Genomic DNA, 25,037 nt, shown 5'->3' with positions numbered 1-25,037 from the left:
TAACAAGATTTTCCTCAGCCAGAAGGTGGGATACAAATTCTTCTGACTGTGGAAGTTTGCTCCCACATCCTAGTAATCCTCCTTGACCCAAATTCCTGAAGTACATTATTTTTCCCATTTCTTTCATTTTCTTGTCACTTCTTTACTAAAGAAATGTTAGAACTATACATTTTTCTACTTGGAAAATCATTCTTGAGGCTTAGATAATTTTCCTAACATCTCACTTGCCGTGGCCCCTCAATACTCATCAGTTATGTAGTCTGGAAGGAAGAAGAGGAGCCAAAATTCAGCAGGAGTGAAATGAGGGTATTCATGCAGCGGGTGAGAATGACTATGAAGTGTGTTCCTCAGTCTCGAGTAGTTATTACCATACCATCCACCCAAGTAACATAACAATGGAGCTCTGTTAAAATGTGTGGTGACCTACTGACTGAGTACAGGAGTCAAGAAACATCTGCTCTACTCCTATTTTGAAATGAAAGATAATGTGACAACAAAAGCTATATGATTTAATGCCTGAGCTCAGTTAAACCTCGCCATATTGTTTGACTGCCTTTCCCCTCCTTCCCCCAGTGAGGCTCCATAAGTGAATCAACAGAGCAAAGACAGATGTACAAGTGCTTGAGAAATGCACAAATACAAACCCAACATCCTAAACAGTACTGGAATGTTAGGCATTGATTACCATCCACAGTAATACTATAAATCTGTAAACCTGACCTTTTCTATATGCGTTGGTCCCGCACGCCGCTCAGGTAACACCAGGCAGGAAGAGGAGCTATTCAAGCGAATGGTCCCTTCCAGCAGTTTTTTTATTCATGGCAGGATAAGAGAGTTCTATATTATAGGTGATTCTCACCTGATAGATGATCAGAGATGAAGAACAGAGAACTTTTTAATCACAGTGAGAGCTGAAAGAACAGCTTCGGTACAGCTAGTTTTGCACACAGATTCAAGGTCCTCACAATCCACAGGAAATTCAGAAACGAATCCCGTTTGAACCTTGACCATACTGGTGAATAAACTGATTTTTTTTTGGTTGCTGTTGTTCTGTTGAACTTCATGTGAACTTATTAATTGCTGGACTATATCATCCCCCTGAGTTATTACATTTACACTGTTAATAGGTTCTATTAATGTCTGAGTTCATCTTCAGGTCGTGGGTCATTAACTGAGGCATGGTTTGCATTGCGGCCTATTTTTCATGAAAGGCTTATTAAGAAAGAGACTATCAATGTTAATGCCATTTACTTTTCAAGAATCTAATGAGGTCATTAGTTTCCACGTTTAATTGAAGTGCCAAATGCAAGCAGAGAAGATAAAAATGCAGTTGACCTCATCTTTATTTCAGTTGTACAGGAATACGTTACGCTATTCCTCTCGCCTGTTTGTGTGTGCATGTGTTTCTGCAGGAAATGAAGCGGGCATTCCTGCGCTCGTCAGCGATACGACACCCCTGCCCCACAGTATCTCTAAAAAAAAAAAAAGCAAACGTGTCTTTCAGACTAAGTGCCTGTTCTCCTTCGACTAGATGACACTGGAAGCTTCTAGTGCCTGAAACCAGATGGTTTCAATAGATTACGTAATTCTGGTTATTTCTGCAGAACAAGCTCTTACAATATTATACTCACTCTGAATACACAGCATATGAAATTACTGTAAGCCTTGTAAGTACACTTCACATTTCTGCATAAAAGGGGATTGCCTGAATCTCAGATGGAAGGTACAAACTTTATTTTCTGCATATATTAAATTTCTCTTGACCAAAAGCTTGTAAATTGCTACAAAGATTAGCTACCTGCCCCAACTGCCTGTCTTCATGAGCAACACTACCTAAAGACAAGTATAATGTTTTATTGCTCGTCTTGTTCCAAGCTGACTTTTATCTCGCAATGAGGTACATTGTTTTATATACAGTTCCTTTTTCTCCCCTTTGGCAAGATAAAAATCTGTGAATTTTACAGTGTTTTTATTATACACCAAACTTACTACAGTACTTCTCGCTACAAAGCCGGCTCTGATACTGTATCAAATTAGTCTAATGTAGCTATGTAGCACAAAGTACACACAGCCCTAGGACACAAACTGTAATGGGAGATAAAATGATTTAGATCTAAGAGATACAATATGTGGGATTTTGTGTTGTAAATTCCTGGCTGAAGAGAAGTTTCTCAAAGCTTGTATTGCTCATTCACATTTAGCAGGTATCCATCACAGACTTTTAGATGAAATTACAATGAGAACCTGTGTATTTCTGTATGCCCCTAATGAAATCTAAATATAGACACTGTACTTCCTTCAGATTCTGTCACACACCCAAAACCTTTAATAACGCAGTCTGATGCCTCCAGGGTAAGGGAGAATGCAACCACGTGTTTCCTGCTTCACAGATACTTTCACCTCTAGATATTTGTTCCAGAAGGATACTAATGATAGGAAATGAGCTAAAAATCATTAGTGTTTACAATTATACATACTAAACAAAAAGAACTAGATGATGCTTGCCAAGTAGTTTTATATATATTTTAGGAAGTCTGAAAATGCACAATCAGGCATTTTTTCCCCTGAAAGGTAATGAAGAACACTCATATAAACTGAAATCAGCCCATAACAGGCTACGAGCGAGTGCTGTCTTTGCTGAAAAGATTGAATCATGCACTTTTGTATAAACAAGTCCTATTAACCAGCTCGATTTTTTAAGACTGAAACTAGGCATGACCTGTTAAAAAAAAAAAAAAAAAAAAAAAAATCAACTTTCCTATGAACATCATTTTGATCTCAGACAAGATATTGATCTGGTTGGTGAGAACTACTTCCAAATCCAGGTCTAGGCTAACTCTGAAAATTCAAAGACAACATAGGCCAATGGCAAAAGGCAAAATGCCACGGACAACTGCTCAAACAAAACACACCATTTAAAAAGAAGAGACTTCTAGAAAAGGTAGAACATGCATTAAATAAGGTAGGGTGACTAAAAGGCAAATTAGGAAAGACCCAACTTAAATTATAGACTTAAACCTTTGTGATGAGTCCATTAATCTCTTTTTGCTCAGTGTGCACCTCAGTCTTTAGAAGCAAATGCTGGCCAACCCTTCACAACTTAGGCAACAAACAGGGGAGCAAGCCAATAAGAAGAGATGTTACACAACCTCATATTTGAAAGTTCGGACAAAATATTATTAACAGTAGTACCAGCAAAAAGCCAACAGGAAGAAGGGCTAGCCTGACTTCTTAGAATGAGACGAGAAAGGCGCCAATTTGGACATGCAAACTGCACATCTGAAACAGCTTACAGTGTTTCCACATTCTCACAGTATGTTGTAATTCAGGGTGCTTGTGCCACACAACCTTGTAGATCTGAATAAGCAACAGCTTGCAGTAAATTCAAAACAAACTCATTTCCAAGAATGAGATGTTTTCCCACAGATACAAGCAACAGGCTTCCAGGCGTTCTAGCATCCCATGATGCGTGGCTGAAAAGTTTGTAACTAACTGCCAAAATGATCACACACTAAAAGAGAAAAAAAAAGCCCCTTACATTTAAACACCAATAAAAAGGAAAACAATTTACCTCATATTTGTTTGCAAAATCCAAAGAATATCTTCTGTTTGCTTGGAACGACTGTTTCAGAGTTAAATGATTTTATATACATATACATGTATTTATAAAGATCTATAGTGACATTAACCATGAGCATGATATTTATATTAGCATATTATAGTATTTACAGGAATACAATAATATAGCGATATACAACTAAAATGCACATAAAAATGTTTAGTTTTACTAGTCAGTTCTACAAAGCCATACAAATAGGGCTGACTGAAAAGTGTATTCATATAATTAATCAGTCAGACAACAGTTTACTTAATTACCACTATGATTCTGCTGTGGGACTCTAAAGGACAGTAAAACTCGCATAATTTTTCATTAACGTCAATGCATAAGGGAAAGAAATGACTTTGGCTCAGCTTGCAGGACTCCTGGTCACGAAGAACGCCATTGATGGGTAAAATGAGCGTGTAGAGGAATCAGCAATTGACAATTTCACATTTTCTTTAAGGGAAGACCAGCACTGTAACAGCACTAAGCAACAGCTTACAAGGAAGCACCCGAGATAATTACTCGTAAACATCCTCAGCTATTTTTCGAACCTCATTACCTTATTTAGATGGTTTAGACCTTTTAAAATAGGAAAATAATATACGTAAATGCAGCATATTATCAAAAGAAAGGTTTAGGTTTTACCACTTTTTTCAAAAGAAGGTTTTTGTTGGTATTACAAGTTTCTGTTTACTTTTTTAAATTGAAACAGTTCATTTTGAAATCAAACTTTAAAATTAAAAAAATATTTTTACATTACAGTTCACACAGCAAACAAGACGAGAATCAAAACTTCACATACTAAAAATCCTAATTAAAAACCCCAATAAAATTTCACCACTAGGATATATTTCAAATGTTCTTGCAATTGTGTTTGAAGTATTGAAGAAGTTATTGCTTCAGTGCTTGCTTTTGCCATGTTCAACAGATGAGATACATAATCATACAAAGTATTCTTAATCTGCTTTGAGGGCAAGAAACTCAGATGCTTTAGATAACCAGAGAGGTTATTCAGGCAGATTACACGATCTCACATGATCAGTTACGGACCCTCAGCTGAGGGAATGGGAACTGGAAGTTGAGCCAACAGTACTGCTGTAACGCAGTCGCCAAAACGCTTCATTGCTCTTAGAATACCCGTTGTGAAATTATTTCAGAAACAGTTGCAAAGACGAAACAATTTCTTAGAATATTTGTCAAATGTTACAGTGCCCCCACCCCATCCCTGCCTCGCTAAATCATTAACACAGGTACACTGAGAGTGGGTGAGCAACAGTACCTGAACCAAACATTTAAATTCGTCATTTCAATCCCAGCATTACAGTATCTTACTCAAAAGCAAATTATAGCAAGAACAAACAGAAAACTAACCTTCCAGCATCAAAAGAGGATACTACCAACGTATTACGTTAGCTTGCTTTTTAGCCTTTTTTTTAAACAAACAATTAAACACAACCAGGTAATTATTTTGCTGTGTGATGTCTAGACAAGATTAAGCATCTTTGCTGCCAATCATCCAAGATTAAGCTAATTTTCAGTTCTACCGAAAAGTGCAACTTACTCTAGGACGGAATGAGTTGCAGCCTGTGGATGGTAACGGTACAGCAGGAGGCAATGGTTCACCCGAAAGACTTCACCGCCCTTTTGGATATGTTTGTAAAAAAACAACAAATCTTCTGGAACACCCTGGAAGAGAAGCAGTTATTTCAAAGCAGGAAGGGACCAGTGTTCATACTTACATTTGAAGACACATTTGCTTTTTCTGCCAACATCAAGGTTTACCATCATTTTATTCACATTATTTCTGTATGTCTCCATGAGTTATCTAATGGGTCATTGAACAAACATATCTGTAGAAAAGATAAAGCTAATAAAAAAGCAAGCAGTGCTATTATTAAGTACATCTGACTACAAGGACAGAGGTAGAAAAATAAACATCATCTCATTTTGACAGGGATATAAAGCTTGGTACAGGTTAGTCCCAAAAGACAGAAACCCAGCCACTGAACGGTTCCTGAAGCCTGAAGTGCCACATAACCAAACAGTTTACTGAAAGGGATTGGTGACTTCAAAGAGTGTTTTTTCCTTTTACTCCAATTATTGTTCTTTCTTTGGTTGCCATACAAATACGTATACTGGTCTCTACTTAGGAAAGATGAATCAAGCCCCATAATAAGATACCTTAATAAATAAAAACCCTAAAACAACCTCAGAATGAGGCAACATGTGAAAACAAAACTTCTTTTTTCTTGCAACTTATTTCCATGGTAACATTCTTCCTAATGGGATTGCAAGGAATGCTGCTGAAACACTGCAAGCAAAAAATCCCCTAGAATCGTGGATCTAGGAAATATTAGAGATTTCATGATCATATGCAACATTTCCCACCTAAAAATCAGCAAATCTTCATGCCACAGATACAGTGTCAGAAGGGCAATCTTATGGCATGTAGTATTCAATGACACGTCACAGCATATGAAAGCATAAATCCACCTTTAAAGATACAGCCCTATACTGAAGGTAAAAAAGTAACATCTATTTACATTTTGCAACAGTGCAACTTCTTGAAGTATGGCTAGAACATTTAATTTTTGTATGTTTAAATACAGATTTTTCTTTCCTCCAACCCAGCGTTTAAAAGGTCACATGATTTTATCAGGATAAAAGACTCCGATATATAAAACCAGGTGGGCCAAATAACATATTTAAGTGTAGCATCAATATAAAGCTGAAAGATAACATGACAAAATTGAGAAAGGAAAAGTAAAAGAAGGGAAAGATATTGAAATATGTTTCTTCCTGTAGGCAATATCACATACATGAATAACAGGGGCACAAACCTCAACCTCAACTTTAGGTATTTTTTCTGTGTTGAAATAGAATAATAAGAGAACAAGGTTTGGTTTTTTTTTTTAAAAAAAGTATTTTTTTCCCCATTACCACAGCTTCTGAATTTCTTCCATAATTAAGAAAAGGAGATTCTCTAAAGTGCTGGACACAAAATCCCTCTGTGGTTTCTTCTGCCCTTCTAGTTACATGAGCAATACAGTTCAGGGGCTCTTTCTCATACCCACCAGACTGAGCAGCCGAGGGGGTACAGGGAGAGGAAGAGAAATGAGACAAAAAAAAAACTTTGAACCCGGAAAACAAATCCACAACACTCACAATTGAACATATGTATCCTGGGAGAAATCAGAACCAAATCAAGCTCTGTACTTTGCAGCTCCAGCCTTCACTATATGACAGATTGATTTAAGACACTGAGTTGGGCCACACTCCCAGATTCTGAATAAAACAGATTCCGACCTGACTGCTTGCTAAGGGCAGCTTATCTGTAGGTATTGTTTGTCTTTGTAGATATTTGTCTGACTTCTAGTTTAAGAGTTGTGATGCAGAAGAAAACTTTTAGAGAACTTCATACAATTTATGCTTTATATGGATCTACTTTGAAAGCCACAAAAGACATCTGGGGAAAGCTGGAGTAGCAGACAGCAACCAGAGTCAGCAAGACCGTAAGAAAAACACAAGCTCAAATTCTTTCCGTTTCTCTTGTAGCCCTTTCTATCTTTTTCTTATTCTGGACTTGAATGGAAATACTGAGAGTCAGCAGCAAAGTTTAAACCTTTTTCTCTTTTCCAGTCCCACACTAGACTGTGTCAGGCAGGGCACAAATTTTGTAGCACGTATCAGCTTACTGCAGCCGTCACATTTTCATTCAGATCTATGATTACATCACATACATGTCGCAACTCATTTTCTTTTGGATAAGCATTTACATTGTTCAAGATAACCGTTAATATGTAGATTAAAAAAAAGTTACTGCAAAAGTAAAAGGATCTTTCAAAATGCTGTTTGGTTCGGAGTGCTCTTTTGCTTTACTTTAACTGGCAGAAATACTTTGAAATAAAGTACACTCACCCCTAGGAACGAGCAGGTGCCTTGTATGGCTCAGCAGTGGCCGCTCACATTACAAAGGAGCAGCCCTGCCACGCATTTTTCAGGGGAGGAAAGATGTTGACTGTGTCATAGATCCTGCAGGGATGGGACTTCCTACGGCTCTTGAGCGTGTAAGTTTGTTGCAGTACAACAGTTCCTTCCCAATTGAGACATCTTATTGGATCCAGATGGCATTTTAAACACCAGGGATCTTTGTCAGATAACACAACTTTCAAAGAAAAAGCTGTTTAACCACTAAAGGGATATTTTAATGTATTTTTTTGAAAATTAATATCCACAGCTAAAAGTGTCAATTAACAATTCAGCATTTCAGCAATAGGCTACCACATAAACAGTCTTCAGCATTAATAAACACAATTAAATTGCACAGTTTACATTTTACTGGACTATATAGAGAATTTTCCACATTCGTGGCAAAACCCAACCCTATATGCTCTGCTGCACTATGGGACAAACTCACTGGCCTGCCTCACTCAAGGCTGTGCTCATTGGCTGCTGACTACAGCAGCCTGCACCTGCTCTGCTCTAACCAGCACGCACCAGCCATATGCAAAATCATTGTTTAACATATTACTCCTAAAGAGGTGAAGGATTTGTGCTTACCCAGTACTTTGGGCAGGTATCACTGGCTGTGCTGATGGCTGGCTGTACAGATGAGGTGATTAATTTTGTCTACACAATGGGATGTCAAGCAGAACCTAACTTGAATTACAGTAATTCCTTCTTCAGGGACCAAACTAAATATTCCATGATTCTTCTCCTGTCATCTTCTCATTGCTTGCTGTTTCTCACTCCTAGCAGATCACTGTGCATGAAACAGCACTCCAACTACAGTGTCCTCAACATACGTATTTGGCAAGGAGGTGCAAGTCACCTACCACTGCAGCAATTCTGGCTACAGTTTCTGCAGCTCCACTATCAGTAATGGTAAGGAGCATCAGTAGGAGTGAAGATACTAATCAGCAATTTGTGGAGGACTTTTAATGAAAGAGTGGCCCTCTGTGCAATGCTGTAACTAGTAACACCTGGTGAGAGGTCGTGTTGTGCCCTGGGATGACCAACTGTAACTACTGCAGCACTTCAGGCTGACGGAAGTCTTTTTTTTTTGGTCACTTGGACAGAACTTACCATTATGCTGTACAGGCATAAACACAATGTAAGAGCTGCCTTTTACTGCTAAACCTAACACAGGAGATGGATTCTGCCAAAGAATCAATCTGTCCCAACTTCCTCATTTGTCACTTTTCCCTCCATTCAGCCTTCTCTCATCGCCTTTGACTTGTACTCTTCCCCTGTCCTCTTCCAGCTGACAGGCACTCTAGTAGAGGTGGCAGATCCTCATGAGCAAAACCAGTGGAGATTTAGCCTGTGCAGAGCAGTCTAACTAGTGAAAATGGGAAATCTAACACTGAATGGTTTATATTTCAAGAATAGATGCATTTATAACAAAAAGTGATGACAAACAAGACGAGAGAAGTAAATCTATCCACACATGAAAAAAAACCTTCAGGTTTGGGAAAGCTGAGCCCTTCCTCTTGATCAGAGGCATCAAGGAAAACTGGGCTATAACTTAGTACACTTTTTGCAAACCAGACAGCAACATCAGGGTAATTGTTGGACAGAATAAGGCAAATTGCTTTAATTCCTCAGAGGACCCTAAAATTGGTGAATGGAAAGAATGAATCGAAAAGGAAGTAACTTTTGATTCCATACTAACCTGTTCCTCACAGGACTTTGGAAAGAGTTTGTTTCATTGCTATTTTTTAAACTAATTTCATACTGCATGTTTTAGAACATTAAAAAAGAAAAACATTTCAGTACTAATATTATGCTAGAGTTGCATAAAAAGCAGATAAATAGTGTCTATTACAACACCTAAGATTAAACAGGGAAAAAAAAAATCAAAACTCAGAGTCATTTAGCAACAAAGCAGAGATGTTGAGTAAAAAATCAAAGTTTTGGGGTTCTTTTAAATACATACGCCAACAGCTGCCCAACAGCATTTCCTCAAAGTGTTGAGCTAAATCTTGGACTTACAGAAATAACACATACAGAGGGGTTGGTTGCATGGAAGTGAACACAAAAGACACCCTATTTTAAAGGAAATAATCCTGCCTCAGAGACAAATGCTGTTCTGCCAGGCTTTAAACTCTCTTCCCAACAAATGCTGTTTAAAGTGTGTTGCTAATGGGGAACAGCTACTAAGCTGCTGGAAGCTAAAACTAAGTAAGAAATTGCAGCTCTTCTCCAATTCAAATGTAAAGGTGAAAAAAATTAGGAACTAACATAATTTATCCCTAAAGACAAGTTTTGTATTAAATGTCAATTGTATTTTTCTCTTGTAATGAACAACACCTCATTGAAATGACTTATTTCAAGGAGAAATTATCGTTGATTGAAAATACTCCTGAGTTTAACTTCCTTTAGAATCGTCACCAGAGGTATGCAAGCAGACTAACCACAAGCTAACTCCACGTTAAATAGCTATTAATAGCTTCTCTTCAGGATTATCCTATATGTTCTTAAGTCTCTCTCTCTGCAGATCTGGCACTTCATGTTTTGGTTCCCATCCAGAGCATGTCTTTACAACATTTTGCCTTGATTATAAAACCTGAAGCCTGTAACTTTACTTCATTGTTTGGGAAATAACAGGTTAGAGGAAACTCCCAAAGATTGCTTTCATCCAAATGTATTAGCACAGAGGAATTCAGTTAAACAAAGACGATGGGGAAGTCAAATGGAAGGGAGGTGGTAAATTCTAAGTGATATTTAATAACAGACTAGCAAAAAACTACATTAGACACGGTGTATAGGGTGAATTTTCAAATAGTTTATGAAGTGTAATTAATCATCGGCTCCACCACTCTTTCTTTCCTTTTTAGATCAAATACTGATCTCTGTTCAGCCTTAACTATACCAAGCCAAAACCACTAGTGCCTGTGTTTTATCCAGATTTTTCCCCAGAGCACCTTGATAGGTTATTTGACAGACTGACCATATTTTAATTTGTGTTCCAAAAACCTAAATTCCTACTTAGCCTTTCACCTTTCGGGCATTATTGTACAGCTTGCCTTTCTGAAGGGAATGACATTTGTGTGCTCTGGCAGAGAAAAATGGAAAAATGCATTAGTTAGTGCCTAACAGCCTACAAAGTTATCTTAGAGCTTTGCAGCATGTGCTACAGTCTCCTGTTCACCAAAGGATATTTTGACACCTTCTCAATTTGTGTTTTTTGTGACCTTTTATCACAAGAATAGATCAAAAATGAGCTCCAGACACTTTGTTCGGAGCCACAGTGTGTATTCAGAAAGGCCAGTGGTTTATAATATGCTATTCCATCTGGGGCTCATTAAGAATAATTTCCCCCTGCTTACACTTTGAGGTTAGTTTAGAACTTTAAGGCTGTCACTCCATTTTTAGTTTTCATACACTTAAAAAGGAAGGTTAAACACAGAGGTGACAGGAAATTTGGGACCAAGTTGTGGTAAAACTCTAGAGAAAGAAACAAGCGTGGCATATTACAGTTGTGATGTCAAGAATAATACTGCTTGAATACAGCCAAGACTACGCAATCTGCCACATTTGCATGGGGTGGAGTCTGCAGGTTAACAACGCTCATTTACACAGTTCTTATTGTACTCCAGACTTCTTAGAGCATGTATCCAAAGCAACAAGCTAGGCTGTTTTAGCTTAGTGCCGTTACACACAAGTGACTAGTACAAAAGGACAACATGCTGAAAGAGACAAATAACGTGCCTTCCTGGTGATCTCCATTTGGACCTTAATAGCAAACAGAATCTGTTGTTTACCTGAAGAATACATTTTGGTAGAAGTACACAAGGTCAGTCGGATACAATGGCAAAATGTTGGGTTTGTGTGCAAACTGAAGTGCACTGTCAAACATATGAAGCAATAACTTTGCTTAGCGAATAACAGACACCACGTCTACCACTGCGCATGACTAAATTCCCTACTTTAACAGATGAGATAGCTTCAAAATCTGCTTTTCACATTATACAAGACCATGTACATTTTTTCCTCAGCATAACTTTCTGAGACACTTTTGGACACAGTTATGACTCTTCAACAATGGTGCTAGCTGTTAGAAGACACCAAAAAGTACAGGAGCAAAACCAATCATGTGGATAACATCATACACTAATTCTCAAGTGTGAGTTCTGAAGGGTTTAGTAAGTCCTGCTACTTCTTTCAATAAGGAAATACTGCACTCTTTATCCAAATTGGTTGCATAACAGGAAGGTTATTTCCCTTTAGTTTCCTAAAAAATTAAATCAGAAATACGCTTCATGTGACTCTCCTCCTGGCAGTGGATACTACTTAAAATGCTACTTTATAGGCTTGTGACCATTTCTGTGGTATTATCTTAGTCTCAGCACGCCATTAGAGCTTGCTAAAATCAACTACTTTTAGTTACTTCTGCTTCAATTATCATATATCAGAGGTTGCATAACTAAAATGGCAGAGGTGTTATTTAACTAGTGCATACAGCAAACCTCTCAGCTTCTTAGCCACCATTTCTGAAGACACTATTTCGGATTTTCCTTGGACGTTGCCACAGTGATTACATACAAGGAGTACATTTCCAGCAACTGCAGATCTTGACCAGAATGAACGTTATTTCTAAAACCATTTTGTAAACATTTTTTTATTACATCTTAGACTATATATTTATATTCTATCAGTCCACCCATACTATTAACATAAACATCAAATCACATTTTCTTCCATGGAAGAATTATCTTCCATTTGTTACAAGCACTGAAATATGAAGAACAGGTGTTTGGATTTAATTCCAAAATGAGAAATGCAGCTTTTTGGCATGGAAACAGTTTAGCAAATGGAGAAGGCTGAAACGTAGAGATTTGTTGGCCTGTTTCTGTGTTTAGTTGCAGCAACATGACACTTACAGGTCGCACTGTTAAATACTAACCCAAAAATGGAGATGGCAGTGAAAAAAATTAACCTAGTCAGATCATGGGTCAGCTCAGAACATACACACACATGGATAAGATCCTCAAGAGTACTCAGTACTAGTTTATAACAGCTCTATTGATACACAGAGCAAAATCTTTCTTTGCCTCCAAGGAATTCTTTTCAAATGAAAATGAATGAGTTAGATCAATGCTAAATACTTTACAGTGCTAAATGCTGAAAGATTTAGGACTTCATTTTGTGTCCTCTAAACCCACATAGGACAAAGGCTTGACTTCATTGCTTATGTTCATTACTTCGTCACCCTTGTTTGTAGGGTATTTTTTTGAAGGTCTTCTGTATCAGCCAGAGTTTGAGTTTTGACATGTTGGACACTTCACAATAGGGACAAACAAAAAGTTTAACTTATCACTGGTAAATTTTAAAACTAGAAGGACATATCATGCATTGTGGATGAAAAATCATTAGGATTAAGACTGGCAGCATATTACATCTGAAAAGCCAGTAGCATAGTCCTACACAATTATACATATAAAGCAAAACAAAAAAAAAACCCAACAAAAAAACAGAACAAAGAGAAAAAAATGAACCAAAACTAAAAGCAAAAAGCACAGAATAGTCTGTTTAACTTAACCTCTTGAACTTTATCATTAGGCTTGCTGTTCTATTGTTATGTTTTAGCTTGCTTGCTTTCTTTTTTGAGCTTACTAACAATGCTCAAGAAGTTAAGTCAAACATTCTTCAGAGAATGAAAATACAATAATAAGGAATAATAATAAAAAAGAAATAAAGAGCATGGGTCAGTGAATGTAGATTGTATTGGGAGTCACACACCATTCCCAGCTCTTCCACTCACCCACCGTGTAATTAAGGGCACATGTTTTCACTGCTCTAAACGATTCTATTCTCTGTCTGCTGTCTCTTTAAATTACAATTTTGTTGGCAGCCCAAAGAATAATATTTGTATATCCTCATACATACATATACATGTGTGTGTAAGCCTGTTTGTATATATACACACTGCATGGCACAGGAGGGCTCCATTTAGAGGCTATAAAAAGAATAATAATCATAATATGTTGTAGTTTAAATAAGAAAACAGGAAATAGACTTAGCAGATTTTTTTGAGAGTGCTACTAAATGAAGGCTTTCTAAAAAAATTCAGAACCACCCATTCTAGCCCTAAAATCTCACCAAAACCACTGGAAGCAAAAACCCCTCAGGTCCAAGACACACAGAATGGATCCAAATGTGTCTGAATTAGATCTGTTTGCCAACATATTTCTACTCCTACCACAATAAATACTGCCAATAGACATCCCTGGATTTTATTCCATAAACATGCTGATGAGCCTAAAACAACCAAACTGAACTCATGCAGGAAATCTATAAAGAAAAAGAACACCTAACTGTCAGTGGAGGAACACTTCTCAGATAACAGTCGTTTAATTTGTAACCTCTCAGTCCTGATCCTTGAGGAAAAGCTACTTTACATCTTCCAAGGACAAGCCTGAGAACTAAGGCTGACAAGTGGGTACGAGACAAGCGGATAAATGAGATTTAATGATAGCAGTTTTACAGCACATTGTGATCTCCCCTCCTTCTTCATCTTAGGGATATAAATCTTTCCCCTTAGGAGAATGTATTACCACGTCTTAGCCATCCTGCACCTTTCTTGCTTCCAATCTCTTTCATCAAATCTACCTTACCTTTCAGAGATGGTTCACAATGAAGCTATGAGCTGACTCTTGTTTAGCTGTCAGATCTGCTGCATCTGTTTCAGGGACTGAAGAGGAGCTTGAATGTCTGAACCCTTCTTTATTTTTTCAGATATGTTGACATATCTAACAAATGCGTTAGATTTACCTACAAACCCCATCTCAGTTATGTCCTTCAATCACCAGAGCTACCCCAAAACATCTGTACCTGGTTAATGACTGTTTTGTAAAAGAAAAAAACAAACAGGTATACAGTACGACCCTGATTTTTTTAGACCTCTGTTTTTACCTATAGCCCTTTGTCTAGTGTTTCTTAATAACAGGTTTAGGGCTTTCAGAGGCTGTTAGACAAAGACGTGGTTCCTGGACTACATATCATCTGTAGCACTCACCTTTCCACCCTCGTCAAATTTTCCCACGTGAAAAAACCATTCCCGAGAACAGAACCAGGTTGGCATGATCACAGTAGGTCCGTGGGAGGTAAACACCTAGGACAAAGGTGAAAAAAGCCAGTCTTAAGTAATACAATGTCAAAGCCATCATCTGCTGGGGAACAAAGGAGACCTTACGCTTCACCTGAAATCCTGCAAATACTTATGCCTATACTTACCTTCAGCAATTTTAAGCACCGAGAAATGCAAGTGCTTAAAATTTAGCATGTGCTTAGTGTGTAAACTGCGGTGCATACCAGCACCTTTGAGGTGTCACAGCCCAACAGATGAATCTCCTTCCTGCTTCATATTCCATAACCTTCTCTTCTATCATAAATTGCAACACATGCAGAGTACTTCAAACTTTATTTCAAATTTAGAGATGCATACTGGAAATGACACTTCTATGAATAATGGTGATGTTGATATTGAAGGGAATGAATTCAGAAAAAATTTTAAAAGTTACAGTTCTGAAACTTAACCCTACAATTGTTGTGCACTGATTTTCCATTTTATATTCCTTATATATAATGTAGGAGCTTTCACTGATCTTTTATTTCTGCCAAAGACACTAAAAATCTTAATCAAGCTTGGACAAGTAAGATGCAATTTATTTTAAACATTACCAGAGCACTATGGATTTGGTACCCAGTGGTACCTACCTTAAAAGGTTGTTGGAAAGAAAATGCTTTAGGGACTGAAAAAGGAGTGGCTATTAATTTCATCCTCTTGACTAGTGACAGCCAAGAACTATACAAATGGGTTTTTGCAGCTTTAAACAAACTTGTTGTAAACACAACTGTGAAATAAAGCAGAATCTGGATTACGGAAGGTAAACTGGTTCTTTCTTTCATTACAAGATGAAGTATCTAGCCAGACAAGAGACTGAACCTGTCAAACAGAATGTACAAAGTTAAGGCAGGAGACTGACCTGCTTCCCAGAACACCACAGGAAATAAAGGACACAGCCTGGTTCACAAAGGCAGGAGAAATACACCTCGCAATTACCGCCAATCTTCAAATGCTAATGAAAATGCTGATCTTATGAGCAGATGATTTCATAGCATGCTATAGTGGTAATATTAATATTCCTGTCTAGATGAAATTTTTAAACATCACTGCACGAATGTAAATTTTGTCACGTGCATCTAAGCATTTACATTTTAAAGGTGCTCCTTGTGATTTCAACCTGGGACGGAGCTCCTTAAACTCTTCTTATGTCTGGCAACTTGAATTTTCACACATAAACACGGATTTAACACCCAAATTTTGCACAGTCAGTTCTATACAGACACTCAGATCAACCCTCCAAACAAATTAGGTTAGAAAACTAATCAAAATTCAACAGGTGATCTACTCCCACTTTTATTATGGCATGAATCATCTGACCAAACATGGGCATCCACTTTAGGGTGAAACACACTGCATGCTAACTCCAGGAACATAGTGATAGAACTTCACTGTCTGTAAAGGGGTCCTAGAGAGACCCATCTCAATATAGACACTTAAATTTTAGTCAGAATAATCCTATCACTTAATGGCTATGACTTAACACATTAGCAGCTTGTTCATAACAGAAATACGCTGGCTTCAGAGGTACTCAGTGTCAAAAACTCCCCAAAACATCAGTGGGAGGTGAAAGAGTCAAAACAATCCCAGAAAATCAGAGCAGACATGATTAGTCAGTACATGGTTATTAGCTCCACACTAATTACAAGGGCAATTGAGTATGGCCTGAACTGAACAATGACCAATAAGTAATCCCAAAAGAAAACAACAGTAGGGAGAAAAGCTAGGCTAGAATGCAGTGCATTGAATCTCATGTCTGAATGAAAGAAAATCTTCAAAAGAAAGCCTTGAGCCTATTGGAATATGTGAAATGTGTCTGGAGAGGCTAGAATGCCATTTCCCCAGTGCAGCCAGGTTCATCAGAGAACTCAAATGCACTGAATCTTAAAGCTGTAGCTCAATGTAATTAATCAGGCTCACGTGCAAAGAGCATACATCCCAAGTATCTTGGATAATCTGTGTTCCATTGACATATATACTGAAGTGAAACCAAGCAGGATAAATTTGAAACACAGACAAAAGAAAAAACATCAAAATGTCACTTATGTTATATAGATGATGATATGATAATGATTATGTAGTAGATTGATGTCTTTCCTAAATCAAACAGTGCTATATGGTTCACTGTCCATCTCAGAAAAGATACTAGAGGGGAATCACACAGACAAAACTGAGACTGATGATGAGGTGGCTGGATTGCCACATATGATTTCAGGGTCTTATCCTTCAAGAAAGTCTTTGAACCTGGCACAGTACTCCAGCTAAGAGTCAATGACTTGGTAAATAAGCTTTTTCTATGTGAATATTTACAATGCGATGTCAAAATAAATTTCAGGGAATTTAGATTTGTGCTGCTGCCACAATGGACAAATTCATCCTACCTTGTGCCTTGTTATGCTACCGATAACATTTGCGAAGCTGAAATTCTCTTTTTTTTAGCTTAGTTTTCAGCTGGATCTGCTCCCTGATCCAACTAACCACAAAAACACGAGTGTTACCACAAAGGAGGATGTAGGGAATCAGGGCACCAAACACAGAGAGGGCAGCAAGACCGTTCTTTTCAACAGCAGTATAGATAATCCATAAATACTCTTTAACCTGATGGGGGGAACTGTATGCTCAAAGTCTAGGTTTACACTACATCTATATTAATTTAAGAGCTCTCCCACTCATCCTGCCTCTGGCTGTGCATCCCAGTCACTTATAACAGCATCGGCACTCACCTGACCCCATGGCCAGCTAGATCAGAGCATTACCTCAGTCAGAAAGCTGTTAGTTGCTTCTTTTTAGCGTTAGTTTTCTATAGCCTTAGTTCTCTGAATCGGTTCACTGTGGGGTCAGACTAGCAATAGTGCTGACATACTGGAGGGGGAAGGAACAAGCTTGGGAGAAGAAAACAAGACCTCCCTTTTTGGTTGCTGCCCACAGTTAATCAGTCCAGCTGTAATATAAAACTGCAACCTCTGTCTAAATACTTACAGTGATGGGAGAACTGGCTCAGGAAAAACACTAAACTCCTAACAACTGTACTGAAACACTGCGGCATCTGCCAAACTTTTGAAAGCTACCTTCGAGAGCTTTTGGAATTTCATCTTCAAGAGGAAAAAAAAAATAACCTCAACCTTCTGCAGTCTGGAAATTCTAGATTTCAGCTTGGTTTAGTCAGATGGGAAAATCTCCTCTGGATTTCTTTTTTGCCTACTCGTGTCATACACACTTGCCAAGGTGTTAAAAAATGGTCAAATTGGCTGACTCTGTGATTAAAAACCGCAAGTTCTCACATTGTGAGATTGCCACTCAAGATTTTATCCATAAATCTTTTAGATTGCGTGGACCGGAACAAAGGAAACAAAGAGGCCATGCTAGCCTTAATCTGAAAATCAATCAAAAGCAGAATTTCAGTTATGAGGCAGCTCTGTAACTGCTATGTTTAGTTTTCTCGGAAACGTTTTCCAGCTCTGCTCGCCTTGGAACGTCACTGGGTTTTCAGTCCTCCTCGAGGAGTTAATTCAGTATACTGGAAAGCAGTTTGGACCTGTGAACCTTTCACACACAGCTGTATTGGAAGATCAATGCTGAATAACAGAATAATAGTTGTTGTTATTTACAATACACTGTATGCTGTAAAGATTATCCAAATATAATCTAGTTAAAAGAAACCAACTTGTTAAAAACTTACTAGATAGATTGTAGGTGAAGGTATAAATCTGTTCAGGTTTAGAATTCCTGAGGAACACAATGTTGTCATAACCAGCTTGGAATCCATCCTCATCAGTTTCCAGGTGACAGGGACAGGCTGCTATTTCAGCACCGTATTTGTTCAATTATTTAAAACTTCTATTGTCATCTGGTTTTATTCCAAGGATCAAGTAGCAAATAATTGAAACTGATTTACTCTGGTTTGTTCTTGCTAACTGTTTGGCTATCAAATTACATTCAACTATTACAGAGGTTCTCTGAAAATAAATGTAAATAATATAAAGAGTTGATAAAGTGACCTTCGTTTGTTGTGTTTCAAAGCTGTCAACAGCACATGTAATTCTGGTCCCCACTGGTGCTCGCTTCAGATCGTGTCAGCATTCGATACGAAATTTAAGTTCCAATACTGAGAAAGGCATTCATGTGTTTATAGTAACTCTTCAAGGAAAGTTTTATTTCCTGAACCAGCAAATCAAAATCTACCAGCAATGTGCCAAAAGAATACATGCAGATGGTGAAACAACCGTACCACATTCTGTCATGCAGAATACAGAGAGGAAAGCAGGCAGTTCACAAGAGCAACATATTTAATCAGGGGCCCAGACTGCTTTCCAATGTAACAAGCTAATTCCCCAAAATACACTACCCATTTAATTCTACTTATGAAAATTATATCCACAAGGGTCAAGGACTAGAAACAGTCTCCTATGTTACAATAAATAAAGCTTTCCAATATGCAGGGTCAGACATTAACACGTTAGAAGGTGAAAAAGAAAACAAAACAAAACAATCACATGGCTGAGGGCCACAATGATTTTGTGAGCTGTAGGCAGACCCTCGGCTAAAGGACATCGCTCCTGACTTAGAAAAAAACTAAGTGTTAAGATACCAGTGCATTAATTCAGCAGTGGATGTACCAGGACCTCATTAGTAAAGATTACGAGGTTTACATTCAGAATCAGGGGCATGTATTAGTGTGACAACAGAGGTACGGAAGGTAGGGAAGAGAAGACTCCTTATCCTACTTCAAGAAACTATTAGGCAAATAAGATCTTTCAAAAAAAAAATAATTACAACACACTTTATTAAGCTTTAAGGAACCTAAACCCGCAGTCTGGTATGGATAATGTTCAGTTAGTTTATATGGTACTGAACTGTTTTACCCTTTCCTATGCCTGTATAAATAATTGTCTGTATCACCTAATCATTGCATGCTTTGACATTATCTGAAAATCCCTGCTCTAAAGAAGCCAGGATCTGGCACAGCAAAAAGTACATTGCAGAAATAAAAGATGCCATGACTCTCCATACTGAAAGGCTGATATATACATAGTAATTCTGGTACAGGCTTGACTAAAAATCAGCCTTACTTAACCTTCACAATCCCAAACTCTACTTAGCAACAAAACTAATCAAAAAGAATTGAAGAGCCCTGAGAACTGCTAATGCCAGTGAGAGCAGAGAGTGTTCAGCACCTTCGAGAAGGTATTCCAGTCCTGCTCCTGGAAAAATTATGACCTACCGCTCCCCATGATTTCCTCAGGATTTGAAGCCTTAATGAAGGCTGAAATGTTTTACAGTTTGCAGGAAAGAGACTCTGCAAGAATGGAACCGACGAGAGCAGCTGTAAGGTGATGCTTTCTCAGCTGCTGTACCTGTTTTTCTATCTAGTGTTTCCTGCCCCTCTTTGAAGGGACCTATATTGTTTATTTTCTGTAACAACTAACTAGATTATACAGCTAGTTCCCTTTTCAGTATATAGGTGTAGAGTACGTCCATCACTGCAGAGATGTTCTCCTACACCTCTGAGAACAATCCCTTCCAACACTTCAAAACTTAATTGAGGTTCAAATTAAGATACTATTTAAAAAAAAAAAAGGGTTATAAAAGGGTTATAAAAGTTAAGTGATCTCTCTCTCTCTCTGGTCAATCTTCCACACAAATACAGTCCAATGATCAAATCTGTGTACAAGCTGCAGTAATAATAATTTATGTTTGATACTTTTACCTACACAGCCACTGTATGATTGACAGTTAGCTTCTTTGAAATATATGTAAAAAGTCTTACGCCTATTCAGAGGTGCAGCCAATCAATAGTATAGAATAGAATACCTACGTAACAAAGTATTACATGATTTATGGAATGCCAGGAATATACATAAGTATTAAGAAATAAACACAGAAAAAATGTTCTGCATTCAAAGTTATTAGAATCTTGGTTATACAGGCTAAATACTAACACTTGAAAGTGTTCACTTTCATACATAGGCTGTTTTCCTGAAAGCCTAGAAGGTTAACCAAGACATAAATGTTATTACATGAAAAGCTGATGTTGGCTTTTTGTTTTACCTTTTTATGCAGACTGAAAAGAAAAAATGTTCATTAAAGCATTTATATTATTTTAATACCTTCTAAAGCAGACCTAAATCTCGAGGGATGTAATGCATGAATCTCTCATACAAATCCCTGCTCCCCACTTCCCTACATCCCAGCACTTCCAGTTCTCACGATGTAAGGAGAGGACAGTAATGGGAGGAAAGGTGGGAGAGCAGTAGTGCTGGGAGAAAAAAGCTGAATTTGTTTCAACTGCTGTAACGAACTTCCTTGTCCCTCACAGTTTATCACATTCTTAGTGCTTTTCACCAGGCCATTCGCTTGAAGAAAAACATGACAGTCCTTTTTAGAGCTATTTGATCATTATACCAAAATATAAAATTCTATACCAATAGTATTTCCCATGTTATATACAATTTTAACATCAAGTCTCTACACTGTTGGATGTGAAACCACCATCTGAAATGAGTAAGAGGGTGTGTATTAACACGGCATCACCTCCTCCTGACATCTCTGGCTACAACAGAGCGCCACAGAGAATAAAATGCTGGGTAAAGGCTTATATCATGCTGCACTCTATCTACCTTTTATTTTGTTTTTAAATCTGCTGCTGAAAGGAAATCTGTTTACAAATTTTCCAGGAGTAAATATATTAACTATGGTTTTATAGTCTAATACATATGTATTGAATTAGTTGTGTTTTTGCTTTATGTGAGCTAGCCCATGCCAGCCTCATTGTGCTGGATAATTGATAGCTGACTATACTGCTGAATATCTCTTTTTTTTGTAGTTGAATGCTCCTAGCAAAACCCAATAGCAAGCGCCATTCTTCTAGTCTTTTTCAGAGTTTTTATCTGCTAATGAGGATGAATTAACCTACTGCTGAAACCAAAAGAATAGATGCATGCAAAGGGAATAGCCTGTATGATTTTAGCATGTCTTACATCTTTTTTTCTTGATTGTAAGCTGCTAAAAGTGGTCTTTGTAACATCCATGCCTTAACAAGTCTCTCTAATTCTTGGAGAGTTTCCAGTATTTAAAGAGTCAAGTATTTACAATGGAAGAATTACTCCATCCAGTAAAATGAAGCATTCTGTACCGAGAGGTTGTCTACTTGGCTTGCTGTTTATGCTCAGCTTTTACCACAAAAGAAAGAAAACAATATGCTTCAAGTCATATTAGCAGAAACTAAATTGTGGTTAGAACAAACAAGAAATCTGCTAAGCAGCAACACTGACCAATGCTCATGTAATAAGTCTTAAAAATGATCTTTCCATTTAACTTTTGAACACGTCCTTCAGTATTTTCGCAAGATGAAGACTGAATAGGTCTGTTAGATTTTGAGACAGTACCCAAATGAATAACTGAAATATTCTAAGTTATTGCAACAAAATATATATTTACACAGCAATTTTAATCTCAAAGATCTATGAAAAACAAAAGACAACACAAACGTCCTTCATGCAATGATAGGACAATTCTACTTTTACAAAGAGTTATAAAATCTGTAGCGTTCAGAAGATTATTTGAAAGTAAGTATTATTAATTTTCTGTCTATAAAAACATCAGCTATGTTTGTAACTTATTGAACAATATTTAATAGATAACAACATATACAGTGTGAAGATAATCATGCTAGCCCTGCAAAGGTCTGGAAAATCCTCTTTGGATTCACACTGTTACCTCCAAGGAACATCTCCTGCTTCAGCAGAAGATGAAGGAGCTGTGGGGAAGCTCTGGGGAAGCATCTGCTGATGTTGGCTGAGCATTTTACTAATCTTTTCCTCTCCTACGCATCTTCCTGACAACCTCTCCTCCAATTTCATCTCCCTACATGGTGTGCAGCAAAAAAAAATACGACTGTCCTGCCTTTTAGAGTGGATGATGCTATGTCTACAATTAACAAAGCAGTCATTTGCTTCTCTAAAACTTCCTAGTAAAGACAAAGACCAATTCACATAAAGAGCAACACATGAAACTTTTCCACATATGACCTTGTAAAATTAATGTTCAATTCATGTGTGAATAAACCTCGTGGCAAATCTCAACTTTATAGTGAATTTTAAAATTTTATTTTGAGATAGAAACATGAAATATTTTTGAGTGTTCGGGTTCATCCAAAAGCATAACATATCCTACCTACTAATGCTCATTGATTCTCCTTTTCAAATGAAAGTTTGTGTTATAAAAGTTGTATGCAACTTGGGAGCAGGGGCAGATAAGAACCTCAGTTAAATGAAATACAAGCATCTTCTAACAAGTATAGAATTGTAGATACGGAGACTACTTTGGAATTTGAGAAGTTCAGCTGTGTGCTAATGTACATGCAAAAGACGCACAGGATCAGCAATTAACTTGCTGTTTTTATTTCCATACAAACGGTATTTCTTTTGTGTGTTTTTTCCCCTACAGGCTTTTAACATTTAGAGTAGGTGAAAAGAGAAAAATTAGATCAGATATTAAACTACAGATTCTGATTATTTGATTAACAACTGCAAGAGTAGAATGTTTTCTTTAGGAAATCAAAGCAAACGTTGCTCTAAATCTGTCCCTCATGTCTTCCATCATATCACAAGTCTTCCGGGGGTATCAAAGTACTAAATGCATTCCAGTGCCCTGAGAGTGTTTGATTTGCGTTCTGTATTACTTAAAAATTATGAATGGGAGAACAAAGAAAAGACAGAAAATAAAAATAAGTTATTTAATTGTTTTAGAAAAATAAATTTCACTGCTAGGGCAAAAAAAAGTAACGCAACATATTTCACAGGGGGAAAAATGAAACTCTTCTCAGTAATTTGTGTTATAAAAATGGCCTATAACTAACCTTCTGCACACTGTTTCAAATCTTTTACTCCACAATACACTTTCTCATAATGATATATACTGAGGGGAAAAAAACAACCCAGTACCTCAGCAAAAGTTTTTACACACACATACATTTTCGATAATGAAAGGGACCTAATACATGTCAAGAACCCAGTGACCTGTTACAAGTTTGTTTTTCAACAGTGCAGAAGCCAAAACTGGAAAGACCTCAACCAGCTCTGAGAATATGCAGAAATAAAAGTTAAGTGCCCATCAATTTGTAAAAGTCTGAGAAAAAACAGAGCTGAGAGCACTACAAAGCTTCTCCCTCCTTATCTGCATTCTCCTGTTTCAGCCTCCCCAGTAACTTGTTGATGGGTTTATATGTGGGATTTGATTTTGTAGGTCCTTTCACTGCCTCCCACCCAACAATCTGGTCAGCATTTCCTTTTCTTTGTGACGGCCTACTCTATAACCAAAACTCTCATAGCATGGACTGTTTGAAGGTCATACCTTATCTCTGAAATTGGGCTCTCAGTATGCATCACTCCTGACATTTATTCCTACATTAAATTCTGTCTGAACTTGGCATTCCCTGTCACTGGTTTGAATTAGATACTCTTCAGCCAGTCAGTCATTCAATCTAGCCAGCATATTAAAATAATTTAAGTCTCAAGAATTCAATGATAAGAAAAAAAGGTAATAAATAGCTTAAGATCTTCCAAGTGGAGGCTGGTATGAATTAGCTTCAGGGCACCTATGCTCCAATTAGAACAAGACAAATCAACAATAAAGAGCAAGGATTAGGGCCCAGATTCGTCCGAAATCAGAGATGTGTAAGCAAGCAGCCCAGGCAACATGGGTCCTCTCTACCATAGAGAATTTCTGCCACGGAGCAACTCAACTCACCTAAGACTCCCTATTGCCATCTCTAATGAATACAGTGGAGCTCCTGGAGGCTTCTAAATTCACTAGTTCCAGTAAGCACCTTTAAATCGGTGAATATCTGCCTAAGCCTCATGTATCCATACATTCCTATAATCAGAGTATTATAATTATCCCCAAATTGATTAAATGAATTTCTGCAATAAGAAATCATCTCTAAAAAACAGCTTCAGCACACTATGTGAATCTGATAATAAGCAACATGTAACTAAAGTGTTCAAAGAATTAAGAGGAAGTAAATCCTGCTACACATATGAAAAATATTTTTTTACATTCGTTTTTAATACCTTTTTCTTATCCTGTCCTGCAGAAATAGTTACACCTAAAAGGACAGTACTATCTGGCACTCAGCATGTATCGTTAGCAAATCGCAATGGCATCGTAAAACATGGAGCAAAAAGAGTCTTGCTATAATTTCACAGAAAAAGTATTAATAACTATCTAAAGGAAGCCAACTGAATTAGAAAAGAAAATGTTAATTTTTTTCAGTTGTCAAAAAGCTGAAAATCAGTGGAGGTAACA

General features: G+C 37.4%; 1 protein-coding gene across 2 annotated transcripts in view; it reads right to left on the bottom strand.

Moving 5' to 3' along the window:
• The window catches only part of B3GNTL1 (UDP-GlcNAc:betaGal beta-1,3-N-acetylglucosaminyltransferase like 1), a 134,699-nt gene that overhangs the window by 28,171 nt on the left and 81,491 nt on the right, over positions 1 to 25,037 (bottom strand). For both annotated transcript variants that reach the window (XM_068413045.1, XM_068413046.1), the window contains exons 6-7: positions 14,625 to 14,720; positions 5,166 to 5,290 (exon numbers count right to left, since the gene is read on the bottom strand). In XM_068413045.1, coding sequence (XP_068269146.1) covers positions 5,166 to 5,290; positions 14,625 to 14,720 — 221 coding nt within the window. The remainder of the gene's footprint in view (positions 1 to 5,165; positions 5,291 to 14,624; positions 14,721 to 25,037) is intronic.

Source organism: Nyctibius grandis, chromosome 15 (genome assembly GCF_013368605.1).
Source record: "Nyctibius grandis isolate bNycGra1 chromosome 15, bNycGra1.pri, whole genome shotgun sequence".
NCBI lineage: Eukaryota > Metazoa > Chordata > Aves > Nyctibiiformes > Nyctibiidae > Nyctibius > Nyctibius grandis.
This window is presented reverse-complemented; position numbering and strand designations above follow the sequence as displayed.